The sequence below is a fragment of the Heloderma suspectum genome, chromosome 6 (assembly GCF_057233095.1).
Source record: "Heloderma suspectum isolate Gila_16-S chromosome 6, 16-S_ref, whole genome shotgun sequence".
NCBI classification, from domain to species: Eukaryota; Metazoa; Chordata; class Lepidosauria; order Squamata; family Helodermatidae; genus Heloderma; species Heloderma suspectum.
Window position 1 is genome coordinate 55,556,742 of NC_139463.1, and position 18,325 is coordinate 55,575,066.

Here is an 18,325-nt window from a genome sequence, read left to right on the forward strand (position 1 = left end):
CCTAGCCGGGCAGACGAACCACCCACTAACAGTACCTCCGTCTTGTCTGGATTGAGTTTCAGTTTATTGGCCCTCATCCAGTCCATTACCGTGCCCAGGCACTGATTCAGAACAGCCACTGCCTCAGCTGGTTTTGATGAGAAAGAGAGGTAGAGCTGGGTGTCATCTGCATATTGATGGCACCTCAGCCCACACCTCCGGATAACCTCCCCCAGCGGTTTCATGTAGATGTTAAACAGTATGGGGGATAAAATAGCAATCTTCCTAGCAATCACCAAAACCAAGCAGCTTTTTGCAGTAAAGGTCATATAACGCTTGGGATCTGTGTGAAACTGAAGTCTGCAGCCGCGACTGACTAGCTCCAGAGCTGCCCCCCCCCCGACACACACACACACACACACACACACAGCAGCTGCTTAATGGACTCTTACCTAAATCTTGCCAAATTTCTCTCAAAGTCTTGCTTCTCTCTCTGAAAGTCTTGGATATACTTCATCTAGAAGACAGTCAAAAGGGGAAAACAGATACTAACAACTGGTGGAGAAAGCTAGGTGAGGTCTGCAGTACTGTGACAAATCCCAAGACCAACTTAAATGCCATATGCCCGGGGCAGGTGGGGGGGGGGGGAAGCACCCACCCCTTCTTCATTTGGCCAGAGCTTCCTCCCACTACGAGAATTGTGCACACACAGCAGCTGAGGAAGCAGAGCAGAGCCCTGAGAGGGCTACTAGGGAAACGCAGGTGGATGAACTTCCAGCTCCGTGCCTGGGGGGAATTGCTCCTTGCCCCAAGTAACTAGTTGCATTCGTGGCTGTCCTACCGATGGGATGGGGCAAGCCAACTGGGTTCTTCCACAGACCATTCCCCTACCCTCGCCCCCTACACTCCCTCCCTGGCCTCCAAAGTGGACAAGGCACCCTACATCATTCAAGGCTGGAAAATTGGCAAGTGCCAGCAAAGAGGCTGGCACATAGAATCCAGGCTTTTCCCAATTCTGTCCCGGGACGGCCACAAAACATGCTGAACACTCCTCCAGGCGTAACATCCTGGGCATTCCCTTGGCTCAGAGTCTTAGGCATACGAACTTAAAATTCTCCATCGGTCAGGAATTTTTGCCTCCTTTCAGAACTGACTGTACAAACGTACATGCGTGTGAGCTCACACACACACCACTCCTGTGACTTCCCCCATACTTTAGGAGTATAAACTCCAGGTAACTGGGGCTCATTTCCACAAGTACACGGGTTTTTCAAACCTCAGGGTTGTTACCCAAGATAATACCAACCCTTTCTTACAAGGGTTTCCCGGTCACCTCCGCTGCAATGCCATTTTGGATCTTTCTGCCTGTCAGGGTGGACACTGAGCCCATAGAATCCCAGAGTAGTTCTGATTCTGAGGAAGAGGAGTCGCTCCTGGGAGAGGAGCGCGCTCCTCTTGCCCAGGGCCAAGAGCTGATGGAGATTCCTCCCACCAGCATTCCTAGCTTAAATAGCAGTCCTGGGAGTGACAGAGCACGGGAAGCAGACTTGATGGACGTGCAACGTCAATGCAGAGAGCGGTGCCAAATGGAGGGCGCAGAAAGGAGGCGTAGTGCCCGGTTGGTGCGCAAACAACGGTTGCGCCCAGAGGATCCAAGGGAAAAGGGGAGGGACTCTCCCTAGTTCTCAAGTTCAGGGGTCTGCCAGTAATTCCCTTTCAAACGGGGACCAACTGTTCCAACTTAGGGCATAGGTACTCTGCTGCTCATATCTAGTTGCTAACAGTAGAGTTGTTAAGTTGTAAAAGAGGAATAAAGCTTTGAAAAGAATCCATTTGTCTGTGTAGCTGTCAAGGGCTCCTTGGAGGCCTCTCTCAGTCTAATCCAGTAGCCAAGTCCAGACACAGACAAATGGATTCTTTTCGAAGCTTTATTCCTCTTTTACAACTTAACAACTCTACCGTTAGCAACTAGATATGAGCAGCAGAGTACCTATGCCCTAAGTTGGAACAGTTGGTCCCCGTTTGAAAGGGAATTACTGGCAGACCCCTGAACTTAAGGACTAGGGAGAGTCCCTCCCCTTTTCCCTTGGATCCTCTGGGCGCAGCTGTTGTTTGCGCGCCAACCGGGCACTACGCCTCCTTTCTGCACCCTCCATTTGGCGCCGCTTTCTGCGTCGCGCGTCCATCAAGTCTGCTTCCCGCACTCTGTCACTCCCAGGACTGCTATCTAAGCTAGGAATGCTGGTGGGAGGAATCTCCATCAGCTGTTGGCCCTGGGAAAGAGGAGTGCGCTCCTCTCCCAGGAGCGACTCCTCTTCCTCAGAATAAGAACTACTCTGGGATTCTATGGGCTCAGTGTCCACCCTGACATTGCCTTTGTGATCCCTGAACTCCAGACACAACCAGCCTGCTGCTCCTGTTTACACAACTGCTGATTCAGAGAAGACAGGCAAGACGCCAAACTGAAATCTCCCCTCAAGTATGTAGAAACACAGAGGCTCCCGTGAGTTCAGCAGGTAGTTAGCCCAGAAGAACAGAGCATGTAGGCAGGCTCTCTCAATGAAAGCAAGCAAATTTTAGGCTCAAGATCCTAATTATTTCAAGCCACTACCAAACTGCAGCAGAAGGGAAGTGTCCTAAAATCCCAGATGATCAGGGGTTCATAACTTTTGGCTTGGTTTACTAGCACTGTGACATGTGCAGAAAACTCAGGGAAGGGAAGTTTTGGAGTTTTTGCAGAAGGAACAAGGAGGACCTTAAAGATCCTGTCTGCAAAGAGCCAGAGGAAAGGGAGGGGAACTACACCAAGGAGAAATGGAGGGGTGATCTCTCTCTTGCTCTCGCCCTCAGCTTTTGCTGAAACAGGGGTTCTTCCTATTTAGGGGAAGGCAAGCTGTTTATGAAACCCTGTAGATGTGCATATAGCACTTTCCACTGCAATGAACACGTGCTGCTCACCTTTTTCTTTTCAGGGAGCTCCTTATACTTTTTGGAAAGTATCTTGGTAAGATCCAGGTTGCTCATTTCCGGATGCAGCTTAGCATACTTTGCTCGCTTTTCCATGAAGAAACGGAAGTATGGGGTCAATGGTTTCTTGGGGAAGTCAGGGTGCTTCTGAATGGGGACAGAAGATGAAGTATTATTTTGAGCCTGCCTAGACTGTAAAATGTGTTGTTTAGAAAACAGAATGTTAGTGAGTTTTGTTTGCAAAACTTGCTTTAAATAAAAGTTAGTGGAGCTGAACATTTGTAACGAGTTGGAATACATATTTTAAGTAGCTAATGAAGAAAAAAAGCCTGAAAACCCTAACACTCCAACGATGATCTAGTTCAGAAAGACCCCTCTCTGCCCAAGGCCCTGGAGAGCTACTGCCAGTCAGAGTATGTAATACTGGGCTAGATGGACAAAGAGCCTGACCTGGTATCAGACAGCTTCCAGTGTTTAAAATACAAGCCTACAAACTCCAAGTAAGATTGGAATCCCCGCTTCAGCCCTCATCATCCTCAGCTTAACCAGAAGATGGAAAAACTCAACTCAAACTATGTTTGTTTGATTGTTTGTTAAAATCATACAAAAGATTTCCAACACAGACTCAGGCTTGAGCAAGCCAGCCACCATTTAGAGGACAACTCGTTTTAACACCATCCTCTTCACCTGAACATCTCCCTTGGTCATCAATTAGCTTGGCTCTGAAAAGGGAGCTGAGAGAGCCAGTCCCCCACTAACATGCCACAACTAATAGCATTACTTTATATTATATACTTTATACTATTTACTATAAACTTCCTAAAGGGTAATTGCATGAAATGAAAATGTATTTGTTGTTCTTTTCCAAACAGTCACATACATTCCCACATATGAACATATTCAGCAGATCAATGCCTAGCACAACGTTTGGCGGAACCTTCTGGAAAGCTTGCCTGAGATGGCAAGCTTACCTCCTACTCGAGTCTCCCTCAGAGCGGCCACCTCTCTGCATGCAAGGGAGGGAGCGGCACAACTGGTCAGGAACTCCCCCGTTCTTCTTCTTCTACTAAGGAGGAAAGGTCCCTCCTGTGCAAGCACTGGGTCATTGCTGACCCCTAGAGGGACGCTGCTTGCGCTGGCGTTTTCATGGCAGACTATAGCGGGGTGATTTGCCATGGCCTTCCCCAGTCGTGACTACCTTTCCCCCAGCAAGCTGGGTACTCATTTTACTGACCTCGGAAGGATGGAGGGCTGAGTCGACCTGAGCCGGCTACCTGAGACCCGGCTTTACTGGGATCGAACTTGGGTTGTGTGGAGCGTTTTGGTTGCAATACTGCCGCCTACCGCTCTGCGCCACGTGAGGCTCTTCTACTAAGGAGACATGGCTCCTATTTATTGTGGTCTGGATTTTTATGGTTCTTATTTGTGAGCCACCTCAAACATTTATAAGGAAGGGAGGAGTATAAATATTTTAAGCTAAATAGACATTATAGAACAGGGCTGGGCAACTTGCATCCCAAGGGCTGTACATGGCTGAATTTCAGAAGCCCTCTGCAGGCAATCCGTTCAGCCCTCTGGCAAGAGCAACCTGTCCCTCCCATAGCAGCCTGCTATGTGGGCTAGAAGGAGGGAAGAGGGTCAGAGAAAAAAAAAAGAGAGAGAGAGAGAGAGAGAGAGAGAGAAGATGGCTGAAACAGAGGGGAAAGAAGGGTAGGCCACACCCAACACTGGCATGCAGCCGCCAACAAATGACCCCCAAGGGAATGCAATCACCAGCAGAAAAAAGATGTCCCACCCCTCTTACATGATATAATTTCTCTCAATTAATATTGTTTCATTAGCTTTATATACTTCCTTTTATGTTTGGTCACAGGTCCATGAATGTCAAAACATATGGGATCTGCTGGGACTAGGTTTCCACAACTAGTAGTTGGGCTTGCAAAGTGTGCCTAAGGTTCAAATGCAAACTCAGATTCGTGCCATCATTGTCTCTGCTTGAGAAGCAGACCTTTAAAAAGGAGATCTGATCCATTAGATTTGCATGGACTCTTGCAACACACTAAAGCAGGGTGGGGAACCTGTGGCCTTTCAGGTGCTGCTGGACTCCAAATCCCCTTACCAGTGGTCATGCTGGCTGGCCACAGGCTCCCGATTTCTGCCCGAAAGGAGGCAGCCAAGACTCATAAAAGGAGAGCATAGCCGCTCGGAAACCCGTCTGCCTGCTCCGTTCAAGAGCAACTGTGACTGCTGTAGCTGAGAATGACTCAGGAAAAGGGCACAAAGAGGAGGACATCTTCCAAATGGCATGGGACAGTCTCCAGAGTATGTAACCCCTCTTGAAGAACAATCGTTATAGGTAAGCGAACATTTATTTTATTCCCACAGAGCAGTAACTGTGTAGTAATGTGTAAGACTGCTAGCTTTTCTACAGCTTGCTGCTCCAATGCCTTTAACAGCAGCCTGAGTGGCAGACCTGGTGGGTCAAGCTCAATCTTCATGCTGCGAAAAGCATCACTTGCCAATTCCCACCCAAAATCAAGCTGCCGTAGAGCTGGCCTGTCCTGTTTTTCCCCCATTGTCAACTGGCAGCCCTATGAACAACCAACCTTCACTCAAAACAGCCTGATCAATGTTCTAATTCTCTTGTTCTCTATCTAAGTTTTCTGCCTTCTCTCAGTGAATGAAAGCCGATTCTCATATACATTTATCTGATTTCATTTTCTCAAAAATTACTTTAGGAAGGCTTGACTTGCAACAGAAACTCAGAGAAACAGCACAGTTGAACAAAGGTAGGGGGTTTACCAAATCCAGTGCTCAGACTAACCTGCCCACCCACCCCACCCTTTTCTGCATGAGCCGATTTTCTGAGCGTGCCTTCTGAATGAGCAGAAACACGGGGCACGGGGAGAGCCAATTCCGCTGAATGTATTCACCGGGAGAGCGTTCAACGATTCAGTTGCATCCAGGCCAGAGGTATGGCAGAAATGCCTGCCCCTCATCAGATGCCGATCAGAAGGAGGGAAAGATGAAGCAATGCAGCATGCAGAGATACAAGCCCTGTTCAGGCATGTGGAGCGTGAGCCATGCTCCCGGTTCCGTCCTCACATCCCTGTTGGTCCAAGCCCTCCACCCCAGGTGGGCGGGCTTCCTTGCAGCAGAGCTCCCCGCAGAAGCCTGTGGGCAGTGGGGGCAGCGCCAGCTGGGAGGTGATCATGGGGAAGGGCACATCCAGGCCAACCCTGCTCCCCGGTTCCATGGGATGGCTGTTTGTGCGATTTGTATACTTGAATAGGGCTTGTTGTTGTTCAGTCGTGTCCGACTCTTCGTGACCCCATGGACCATAGCACGCCAGGCCTTCCTGTCCTGCGCTCTCTCCCGGAGCGTGCTCAAGTTCATATTCATTGCATCGGTGATGCTATCTAGCCATCTCATCCTCTGCCATCCCCTTCTCCTTTTGCCGTCAGTCTTTCCCAGCATCAGGGTCTTTTCCAGAGAGTTTTCTCTTCGCATTAGGTGGCCAAAATATTTGAGCTTCAGCTTCAGTATCTGTCCTTCCAATGAGCACTCAGGGTTGATTTCCTTTAGGATTGACTGATTTGACCTCCTTGCAGTCCAGGGGACTCGTAAGAGTCTTCTCCAGCACCACAGTTCGAAAGCATCAATTCTTCGGCGCTCAGCCTTCCTTATAATCCAGCTTTCACAGCCATACATTACTACTGGGAAAACCATAGCTTTAATTAGACGGAACTTTGTCGGCAAGGTGATGTCTCTGCTTCTTACTATGCTGTCTAGGTTTGCCATAGCTTTCCTCCCAAGGAGCAAGCGTCTTTTAATTTCATGGCTACAGTCACCGTCTGCCGTGATCTTGGAGCCCAAGAAAGTAAAATCTGTCACTGCTTCCATTTCTTCCCCTTCTATATGCCAGGAAGTGATAGGGCCAGATGCCATAATCTTAGTTTTTTTTTAATGTTGAGTTTCAAACCAGCTTTTGCACTCTCCTCTTTCACCCTCAACAAGAGGCTCTTGAGATCCTCTTCGCTTTCTGCCATGAGGGTGGTATCGTCTGCATATCGGAGGTTGTTGATAATTCTCCCAGCAATCTTAATTCCGACCTCTGATTCATCCAACCCGGCATTTCTCATGATGTACTCTGCATATAAGTTAAATAAGCAGGGTGACAATATGCAGCCTTGTCGTACTCCTTTCCCAATTTTGAACCACTCGGTTGTTCCATGTCTGGTTCTTACTGTTGCTTCTTGACCCTCGTACAGGTTTCTCAGGAGACAGCTAAGGTGGTCTGGTACTCCCATCACTTTAAGAATTTGCCACAGTTTGTCGTGATCCACACAATCAAAGGCTTTAGCGTAGTCAATGAAGCAGAAATAGACGTTTTTCTGGAATTCTCTTGCTTTCTCCATGATGCAGCGAATGTTGGCTACAGGGGGACAACTCACTGCCCCCCCCCGGGGGGGGGCTTTGGGCTCTCAGCAGGTTTTAGTCATTAATACACTTCTTGCTGGCACCCTCACACTTCTTTCCAGGCAAACCGTTTGGGAACAACTCATCCTGTCTTCCTCACCCTAAAAGTAACCCTATCACAGGTAGGGAGCGAGGTGCACCGCCACCCTTTTAGTGAAACCTTTACAAATTACAAACACACGCACACACGACGGGGCAGGGGCGGCTTAAACACCACAGAACGATCGTCTCCTTTGTTGTGGGTGAATACACGGAGTGCAAAATGTCACAGGTTAGGGGGAATGTTTTACCGGACTTATTAATGCCCTTCCAGGGTCAATCATGACCCCCAAACTGTAAAATGGTTCACACACCAAAAGGGAAGAGAAAAGCATGCCTCAGCTCTGAGAACGGAAAGAAACATTGGTCAAACCACCACACCACATGAGCGGAACACGTAACAGCACAGCCAGCTTGAGTCGGAAGGGCAAGTTCCATCCTGGACCCATCCCTCCACTGAGTCCACACTCACCTTCAGCTTTTTGCCCTTGTATGGGTTTTTCACATGCTCCTCAGCATCCATAATCAATTCTGTCAGGGTTCGGAACTTCCTTACCTGCAGGGACAATCACTGATTGTATGGGAAATGCAAGAGCAGCACTGTCAACAATTTCTAGGGCCACTAAATTTAACTGATACATTAAGGGTGCAATCCCATGGCCGCTAGACAGCGGCTAGATGGCTACAAGATTATTTGGTTTATGGGAACTGACCTTGGAGCCAGCGCTCCGAGGTCAGTTCCCAGAAAACCCCCTCCCCACCCCCGCCGCGTCAGAGGCGCAGTTTGTCCCCACATGCTCGTAAGAACAGCGCGGAGTGGGGGGAAGGGGGCATTCCTGGGGGCGGGGCGGGGATGGCAGAAGGATTGTTACGACGCTTCCTATATGCCATCCAGCCTCTCCCCACTCCGGCCAGGCAGCCAAAATCGGGCATCTAGCTGCTAATGAAGATCCCCTCTGCACTCCGCCCGCCCTGCATTGGATAGTCAGTCACCTCCGAGTTCAGAGGTGGCCAACTATCCCCATCGGATTGTGCCCTAAATCAACTCAAACTGTATGATTCCATTGGTGAGTGTGGCTGAGCGTTAAGGGCACATTTGTTCATTTTCTAAATCTATTTTGATTCTGGTTAAATAGGAATAAAGAATATCAAAGATGATCTTTCTTCTAACCATGTGTGACAGCCTTAATTAAATTAAAAGACTTTCCACTTCCTTTCATTCTCAAGGAAAAGGCATGTAAATTGAGACTGTGGCAATAGGTAAATGTACTCCGAACAATTCTCATGCAGGTGATTAAACAGCGGATAGCCCTAATAATTGCCTATGTGCCTGGGGCATCGATTGTGGAATAGACACTTCCTCTACGGAAATGCCATGTTGTTTCTACGTTCTGTGCAGCACCTAGCACACAGCTGCCACTAAACATACATTAAACAACAGCATATTCTAGAGAGCCAGCCATGACAGTTTGTTACAGCAAAAAGAGGAAAGAGTGCTGGGAGCACCTTACCACACTTATCATGGCATAAGCTTTCAAGAGCTAAAACATGTCATCTCTTATTGTAAATATACTTTAGCAAAGAGAGGAGAAAAGGAGAGAAAAAAGAAGTATCGAAGGGAGGAGGGAAAGGTGTGCGAAAGAGAGTTTTACGCAGTGCAGCCAAAAGCTCAGGAAAAGCAGTGTGCAGGACACAAATGCATGCAAGGTCCAGTCAGACTGGGTGCAACCATTCCCAACTAGTGGCCACCGGTGAGAAGTTAAATTCAGCAGCTGCATGTTGGTGTCCCCCTCCGACTCGTTTTCTTTTCCAAGACATGACTGTTAACGCCAGAAATAGAATGGCTGTGTTTGCATGCGATGCTAAAGTGCAGCTACTGCTACACAAACAACTCTCCACAAGCCTGAGCGAAGCCCTGAGCCCGGGCACTCCCTTCCCTGCTCCTCCCACACGGACAGGGGGGCTTCCGTCGAGTTTCGTTTCATTTTCAAAGAATCTGAGCCTCGTGTTATGTTTGCACCAGGAATCCTGCTTGAAAAGAAACGGTGGTTTAAAAAGCCTGCTTCTGAACCCACAGTTTAACACCGGCTTGTTTAGAAACAGACTAAGGCTCATTTTCAACCAGAATTCCCGATTCGAATGCAAGGCTAACGGAGAGTCTTTAAAACAACGCCCGGCAGGAGTCCCCCTTCTGGCCTCGAAGGAGGGGGGAGCGCACAAGCCCGGAGCTGGACTCAGGCTTGCCGAGGCTCCTCCGTGTAGTGATAAATCACGCTTTAGTGAACCAGGCCAGTGCCCCAGAGGACTGCCTTTGTAGTGGTAGTTCTCATTTGTACAGTCAGGAGCTTAACAACACAATCCTATGTGTGTCTACTCAAAAGCAAGTCCCACTGAGTTCAGTGAGGCTTCCTCCCAGGTAAGCAAATACTGGATTGCAGCCTAAATGGGAAGTGGATGTGGAGAGTAACAAGGAGCCAACCAGCCCAAAGATGAATGACGTGGAGAGGATGTGATAAAAGGAGTGATACGGAAGAGGTGGATACGAACAGGCAGCATGAGGCATGCAGTTAATTTGGCTTGCAGATGTAGAGGAATTTGAGAGCAGAGATTAGGACCATTTGGTAGAGAGGGGAGGCCATTGCAGGCAAGACATAAGGCAAGAACCAGGGAAGGAAGCAGTGTTACTGCCTTGCGATCACACTGGAAGAGTGACTGGATCCAGCACACAGATCAAGTTAGCGGTGCACCAGAGCATCATTTCTCAGCATACGCAAGTGACATTTCATGACACAAGACCTCATCATGCCGAACAAGCAGTTACCTCGTTGGAGATCTCAATCCATTTCATCTTGCACATCTCACCAGAGAAGTCCTTGAAGGAAACCTTGTCCCAGTCCAGGTGGGATTCAGTGGTTTTGAACTTGCCGCCATCATTGGAGGGCAGATTGTTTTTCATGCACTCCAAGAGGGTCAGCATGTCTTCCTGGGTCCAGCGGTCTGGGGGAAACAGGGGAAAAGGTGTGTGTGCGCGCATGCATGTGCCATATATTGCATTTTGCACTTGCACACTCTTCTCAGCCTTCTCCCTCCTGGTGCCCTCCAAATGTATTGGGACTACAACTCCCATCCAATGATGGGAGTTGTGGATCAACACATCTACAGGGCACCGGGTTGGGGAAGGCTGCACTAGGGCTAAAGACTAATTAAGGGCACATTCCTATGCATGTTTAGACAGAAGAAAAGGCCTACAACTCCCAGCATGCCCCAGCCAGCCTTTTTTTCTGTCTAAACATGCATCTGATTGCGCCCTAAGTGTTCATAACTGGCTAAGTAGATTGCTTTCAGCTAATGAAATCAATTACTGAAATATAAAATTGTACATATCACAACAGCCTAAAGGACATCACATTTGGATGATTCTGAAGAGATCATTTCTCTCAAATACAAAATAACTTAGGAGTTTAATACATCAGAACTACTGTTCAGAAAAAGGACATCTAATTTTTGTTCTCCTTGTTTTGGAACATAGAATATACCGTATTACAGTAACTTCAAAAATAAGCTTTCAAGACCTGTTGAAGATCTGGGTTTAAAGGACATAGCAGTACCCAATTTCAGCTGAGCCCCAACAGCACGTGGTTCCTACTGAAGGCAGTATCAATAGTGCCTTCACCAACCTTTTAAATTGGGAAAACAACAACCAATCTGGTATAGACAGCAGGGGATCAGTGCAACTGGGCTGCCTAGAGTGAAGATCTTTTTAAGAACCCCAAATCCTAGAGTCTCTTAGGATGCAATCCTATACCCACTTACCTTGGAGTAAGCCCTGTTGAGCTCAGTGGGACTTACTTCTGAGTAGACAGGCATAGGACTGCAGTGTAAAGCTTTAACCAGCCAGCTGCACCTATTAACTGATAGAAGCTTGAAACCCTGAGATATACACAGGCCTCATTGCAATGTAAAAATCAAAATCTAAGCACAATCAACCAAGCATGAGCTGAAGGCTCCAGGAATGTAGGATCCAGGAAGGTGGCATAAAATTCTGAAAGGGACATTTTCAAAAAGGGGCATATGCATTAACATACCTAATTTGGGTTTTAGGAGCATAAATAAAACAGCAAAGCCTTAGCCAACAAGGTTATGAACAGCAAGTTATTAGAGCAAAGTAGCACCTGAGGACGAAAGGTCCCAGGATGCAAGTCTTTGTTTTGCTCATGAAAAGCTGAATAGCAGGCAGCAAAGGGTACAGTGTGAACTCCCAAGGTTCAGGAAATTCCACGCTTAACAAAAATCCTGTTTGGCAACTAGGAAAAATCCCAAAGATATTCTAAAAATATATATAATTAAGGAAACAGCTGCATAGATGGCAAATACGGCATTTCTTCAGAAGGGACTTGACCTACATCGGGAAAAGAAGTCGTAAGAATTACTTTGTTCAGTGGTTAACAGTGCAATCCTTTATGTGTCCATTCAGACGTAAAGTCCCACTGCATTTAATGGGCCGTACTCCAACTGGGATTGCAGCCTAATTTCTTTAAATAAACACGAACAACAAGAGGGTGCACTGTGGCTCAACCCTGCCCTGGGAAACTCTCTCACAAACTGGCTGTGGGTACTTAGCCATGTCTGCTTCAAGAAACTGCGTGTGCAGTGGATGGGGGAGAACATGGATCTTGCCATGAGAGCAGCTGGGCACTGGCATCACACCGGAAATCTGTTGTGTCTCAATGTGCAAATCATAGCAAACGCCTTGAAAATAATGCGTTTAAAATTTTTCACTTGTGAAAATTTGCACAAGTGATTTGCATCACTTGTGCAAATCATAGCAAATGCCTTGAAAATAATAAGTTGGAAAATTTAACAAAGCAAAGCTTATCATACGGATGTGTGAACATTTTCTCCACATTTCTGACCTGCTAAAATGGTAGTAAGTGTTGCCTAACGGGGGGGGGGGACGGGACGGATTGGGGGAGCTTTACAAAAACAGACTGGTGGGGGGAGCTGCAGGGGATCCAGTGGTACAGAATGTTCTAGCACAATCAAGTTGACCCTTCAAGGAATGTCCCTTCTCACCTTGGTTTTTGGGGGCCGTCATTTCTAAGTCAGTTGGACTATCTGCTTCTCCGTTCATCCTCCACCTCTCAGACCCTGGGGTGACACCTCCTGGGTCTCCCCCTTCCAGCTCCCTCTCTTCCCCCTTCACGATGGCGTCAATCAATTTTCACTCTGAAAGAATGAACAGACTGGAATTAGGGCGTCTGCTTACCACTATCCCCCTCCTCGCGATGAAGTGACACTGGCTCATGCACTCTGCAGAGCTCGCTAGCCTGGGATCACACACTCTCCAAATGAATACCTGAAGCTGGAACCTGTGACTCGCTCACACATTCAAGGGCTGCAGTGACCTGACAGACAGGGCAGGAAGTCTCAACGCATTTCTCTTTCACCCTGGTATCACTGATCATGTGAACTGTGACTGGATCATCTCTCTGGCGGACAGTGAGTGAAGGGAGCTCCAACCGGGCCAAGGAGGTCACAGCAACCCCCTGGAATCTCCTCTTTGCCTAGAGGATGGCTGCCAAGATCATCAGCGTCTAGGGTCAGATTCAGGAATAGATCCCTCTCATGAATGGTACTGTGTGTACCACGAATTGGGGGTGGGGGGCTGCTCTTCTGAAGCTGTGCCCAGTGGGATCTGTGTAACAGGAAACTCCCTAGAGTGAGATTCATTTGACAGACAGAGGGGAGAGCAAGATATTCGGGGGGGGGGCTGACAGATCACTGGAGAGCAACCAAGAGAAAAGGGAGGAGGCGGCCGGAGAAAGGAACAGCACAGTCCTGTGCCGGCCTTGGAAGCGGGAGGCCTGGCTTGGAATATCTGCTCGGCCACAAAGCTCAATGGCTGATCCTGTGCCAGCCACCACCTCTTGCCCTAGCCTACCTCACTGGGTTGTTGTGAGGATAAAATGGAGTAAGCTACGCCTGCCCCCTTGAGCTCCCGGGGGAAGTGAGAGTAATACCACTTACTAGATGGGAGAGAAGAGAACCAAGAAGGGGGGAGGCGTGGCCAGGCATCTGCCAGGTGAGAAGGGGGTGGGGAATCAGCCGGCAGTTTGAGCAAGGTGGAAGGCTGGTCGGGAGGGAGGGAGGGCGGGGGAAGTTGCTGGCTCTTCTGCAAGGGTAGCGAACCGGGGAGGAGAAAGGGAAGAAGGCTGGGAGGGGCCTGGCTGGAAGAGCCGAGGGATCTCTGCTAAAGGAAAACGCTTTTCTTGGATGAGAAGAGGGGAGAGAGAGGAATCTCGGAAAGAGAAGAAGATCCCCGGCAGGCGAAGGGGGGCGGGGGATCGGGGCGGGGGAGGCCGGTCAGGCGAGTGGGAGGGATCTGCGGATCCCTGCGCTCTCCTCTCCCTCCCCTCCGCTCTTGCGGCCGCGCCACCAGCAGCCAATCTCCGCCGCCGCCGCCGCCCTGCAGCAGAAGAGGCGCAGCTGCCGCCGCCGCCGCCGCCCTCCCGCTGCCTGTCTGCAGGCGGGCGGGAGAGCCGAGCCGAGCAGAGCCGAGCCGCCGGGCTCCTGCTGCAGCTGCTTCGCCTCCCCCCGCCTCCTCCCTCTCCACACGCCCTGCGGGCGCCACCGAAGCGGACAGCCAGCCGCCAGCCGCCGCGCCTGCCCGCGCCCAGCCCCCTCCGCGCCCCGGCCGGGCTCCAGCCGCCTGGCCGCGCCCGCCCGCGCCCCCGGGGGCCACGGAGGGGCGCCCGCCACAGCCTCGCCGGCTGCCGCCAGATCCAGCCTTCCTCGCGCTCGCCAGCTCAGGCCGACCTGGCGGGAGGGGCTCTTCGGATCGCCGGATCCCAGGACCTCTCCCCCTCCTCCCCGCCCCCGCCCGCTCCGCGCGACTCCCGCGGCAGCTCTGCGAGACCCGGCGCGCCGCGCGCTCGCGCCCTCCTCCTCCTGCCTTCGCCGCGGGATCCCTCGCCGGCCTCCTGCAGGGAGGAGGCCGCCTCGGCCCCCAAGCCTCCCCGGAGGCGAGCCGGCGCTTCCCTCCCGCGGCCAAGCCCCTTCCCCGCACTCAGGCACGCGGGCCCCGCGCCCTGCCCCGTCCCCACAGGAGCCGGCCACCTGCAGAGGAGGTCGGGCGCCCGGCTCGCGCGCGCCCCGCGAGCCGCCGATCGCGCGGAGGGCGGAAGCAGCCTCCCCGCGCGCCAGGGGGGAGCTGCGGTCTCCCGCGCCGGAGCGCGGAGCAGCGGGTCTCTCTCGCTCCGCCAGCTGCGGGACGGGGGCGAGCCAACGCCCGCCGTGCGCGGGGAAGAGGATGCGCCGGCGAGTCCCGCGTCGCTCTCCTCTCCGTCGGCGCCGCCTCGCCGAGGCGCTTGGCGAGGCTGAGACGAGCCCGCCTCGCTGTGGCGGCGGCAGGGCGAGTGGGGAGGAGCAGGAGCCGGAGAGCCGCCGCCGCTGCAGCAGCAGCCCCGCCGGAGCCGCTGGGGGAAGGGGGGCGGGGAAGGCAGGCTGGCGGGCGGGAGGAATGAGTGCCCGGCTGGGGGCGTCCAGGCAGAGCCGAGGGAGGGCGGCACGTCCTGGCTGCGGCGGCCGCCGCCGCCTCTCGCTCCACCAGCGCCCAGACCCCCGGGGAGCGCCTCCCCCTGCGCGCCTGAGGCGCACGGGGCCGGGCGAGGAAAAGCCCGTTAGCCCGATTCTCCACACCCAGCCGCAGCGGGGAGCCCAGGAAGAGCTCTTCGTCGGGGGGTAGGGGAGAGGGGGGCCGCCGAAGAGCTCGCCTGAATGGATCCACCCCCGGATGGCGGAGCGCGCTGGCCGCAACCGGTCGGAAGAGCCATGTTGACCGACCTCGCCAGCGCTTCGCGGCGCGGGAGGAAAGCGGGGAACAATTAACGCCGAGCTAGCCGCGGCTTTTCTCCCCCGATTTCGTAAAATTTGGAGGAGTAGCATACGGAATACCGCCCAGGGCGGAACTACCGTGGAAGGCAAACGGAGGGGAAACGCAGCATTTGCCCGCCGCAGGTTGGCCTCTCTCCCTCCGCAGGCGCCTAGCGAAAGGCGGCTAAGGCGGCGGCTTGGCTGTCTCCACCGCCTCCCCTTTCTTTTTAGCCTCGGCGGGCTCCCCTCGGTTCTAAAAGGCGCCCAGACCGGGGGGAGAGGATCGGGCTCTCTCAACCCACGGTCTGGAGCGCCCGATTCTTCCCATCTCCTCCGCCGCGGCCAAACAGCGCGGGGAGAAGCCGCCGCCTTCCTTCTCTCTCGCCCTTCCATGGCCGAACGCCGCGGCCTCGCCGACTAGTGAGCGCGTGGAAGGCAGGGAAGGGGCCCCGATTCGATTTCCTCTACAAATGCGCCGCTAGGATGTGTTGGGGGGGTTGCAACCCCGAAAGGTGTTTGCAAAAACCCCCCGCCAACCATTCCCAAATACGATTATATTAAAATTACACGAATTTCGACCCCAAAGAATTAAAACGCTATTTCGGTTTTTTTAAATGCACGCGTCCCGAAAAACGAGATCCAGCCCACACATTTCAGCCTTACCGAGGAAGCAGGAGACGTTAGAAAGAGAAAGCAGCGCCGCTCGCTGCTGCAGCCGCCCGCCCGCCCGCCTGCCTGCCTGCCTGCCTCCGCCGCCGGAGCCCGAGGAGGTAACAAAAGCGCCTCCCTCCAGCCCCAGATGGCGGAGCGCAGCGTCGGGTTAATGGCGAGCTCCACACGCGCTCGCGCTGCCGCAAAGCCAGCCCCGGCTGGAGGCAGCGTCGCCTCGGATCGTGCCTTCTCCCCCCTCCCCCGATCTGTCCGTACCCACCCACCCTGCCTTGCAACGGGGGGCTCCATGCTGGAGCTGATTCGAGGGGAGATTTTTAGCCCCCTTCTGCGTCTGCAACCTACCTGCCGCTCGGGAGGCTTCGGAGAGAGGCTCCCCCCTTTTCCCCCCTCGCCTTTCCTGGGCTGCTTTAGCTGGGAAGCGCTGGTTGAATGCACGCCAGCTCTGCAGCGCTGGCCCCGGGCGTGGACTCGCTCCAGTCCCCGCAGAGAGCTCGCACTTCCCCCGCCTCCATCGCTCTGCTCTTTTCTTCCAATCAGCCGGTCTCCTCGGCTCCCGGATCCTCAGGCAGCCCCGCAGCCCTTCTTCGCGAGTCCCCGCTTATCCATCTGCGCCCTCGGCGGCTCGCGAGGAGGGGAGCGCGTTGGCGGGCGCCGGCGCTCCTCGGTCCCCCGGGCCGTGGGCCTCCCTGGCTCGGGCGTGGAGCGCGCGTGTATGTGCGCGTGTTTTTATTGCTCTTTGCTTTTGCAACACTGTAGCCGAACGAGGGGGAGGGGGGAGGGGGCGAGGGGGGCCTCGCGTGAGCCGCAGATCCTCTCCGCTGGCGCCTGTGGAACGATCACCAGCCGCGCGCGCTCGGTCTTCAGCCCTCTTCCGACCTCCCCCCGCCCCTCGCAACGATCTCATCGAGGGGCAGGGAGGGGAGAGGAGGCTTCCCAAGCCGGGGGAGTTCGGGTTGGCGAGAGCCGAGCGCGCTGCCGCAAAGCCGACGGATTGTTTCTGAGGGCAGACATATTTTGGCAACAAGCGGGGCGCGCGCGCGCGCGCCGGCAAGGTCCCAGCTTGCCTTGTAAACAGCGGGGGGGAGGGGGCCCGCGCCCGTAGGGCGTCCCTGCCACTCATCTCGGGGTGGGAGTCTAGCCCGCTGCGCGCAAATGACAGTCCGGTAGACTCCGCAGCCGCAAACCGAGCGCGCGCGCGCTCCCTGCTCCCCCCCCCCGCGCGCTCCCTTTTTTTAATCCAATTTTTTTCCAGCTCCACCTTTGTTGTTAAGGGCGTCATCTCCGGTCACAGCCAATCATCTGCTTTTGGAGTTGCCCGTCAAATTAACGCCGTTTCCAATACGCAAAAACGACTTTTACGGACGTGCCGAAACGCAATTAGGGGGGAGGGGGAGACATCGGCGACGTCTCTTGCCCCGCCCCGCCCGGTAAAAATGGGCGACCACGACTGGGCCCAGGTTGCTTATTGTCTGCTCTGTTTTGCAAATAGAGAGGAATCGGAACCATTTCGCAACCTCCCTCTTTATACACTGGGGATATGGCGACGAAACAGATTATTTTTAGAATGGCGGCTGCTGCGGAATGCTGAAAGTTGTAGGACTTTTCCCTGTCTAAACGTGCACAGGCTTGCACAAACCAAAAACTAATTTTCACACTTTGTGCTAGGATATCCTTCCATTTGGACCCTCAGTTGTTAATCCAGAATACTGTATATTTCTTATTTTCTTCCTGTCCTGCACCCAGCCCCCGCCCCCTCCCCCCCGCTGGAAATGAAGGGTGTGAAGATTTAAACGTCTAAGCAGCTTTTAGATTTGTGAATACTAATTTTGTGCACATTTACTTAGAAGTAAGCCAGGCTGAGTTCAGTGGAACTTACTCACAAATAAGGGTACATAGAATTCTAGCCAGTGCAAAAGTTAAATAATAATATACCATGAATTATATGTTGAAAAACACTGTAGCAACATTTTTGTGAGAAGGTTTTTTAATGCATGGACCAAATTTGATAGATGCCGCTTTTGGCACTGCCAGAAGAATGGTTTACAATTATATTAAATATTTTAAAAAATATTTTACTTTTGTTCACACTTTTGATGTTGTTCGGTACATTTCCTAGCATATGCTGTCAATTTTATATTTTAAATTCCTGTTAACGTTAATACATTGATTAAACAACTTATGCATTGATTTTCATGAGTGTGGCACTGGGGATTTGCCCCATTTCTCTTCCTCTGGCCCATGAATTGAGAATATTGCATTATATTGCCCATCTCAGCCATTGTATAAGTAAGACAAAAATTATTTTTAACTTAATTTG

At 52.2% G+C, this 18,325-nt stretch overlaps 1 protein-coding gene across 16 annotated transcripts in view; it reads right to left on the reverse strand.

Annotated features, from left to right (window-relative positions):
- Positions 1-17,343, reverse strand: part of UBTF (upstream binding transcription factor) — a 63,907-nt gene extending 46,564 nt beyond the window's left edge. For 4 of the 16 annotated variants that reach the window (XM_084804418.1, XM_084804413.1, XM_084804426.1 and 1 more), the window contains exons 1-6: positions 16,351-16,707; positions 12,538-12,690; positions 10,286-10,461; positions 7,937-8,020; positions 2,938-3,093; positions 432-496 (exon numbers count right to left, since the gene is read on the reverse strand). In XM_084804418.1, coding sequence (XP_084660544.1) covers positions 432-496; positions 2,938-3,093; positions 7,937-8,020; positions 10,286-10,461; positions 12,538-12,595 — 539 coding nt within the window. In that variant the 5' untranslated portion in view covers positions 12,596-12,690; positions 16,351-16,707. Of the gene's footprint in view, positions 1-431; positions 497-2,937; positions 3,094-7,936; positions 8,021-10,285; positions 10,462-12,537; positions 12,691-14,580; positions 15,161-15,999; positions 16,708-17,266 lie in introns of those variants that run through there. The other 12 variants (XM_084804422.1, XM_084804416.1, XM_084804429.1 and 9 more) reach the window with 5 other exon arrangements.
- Positions 17,344-18,325: the final 982 nt, after the last annotated feature.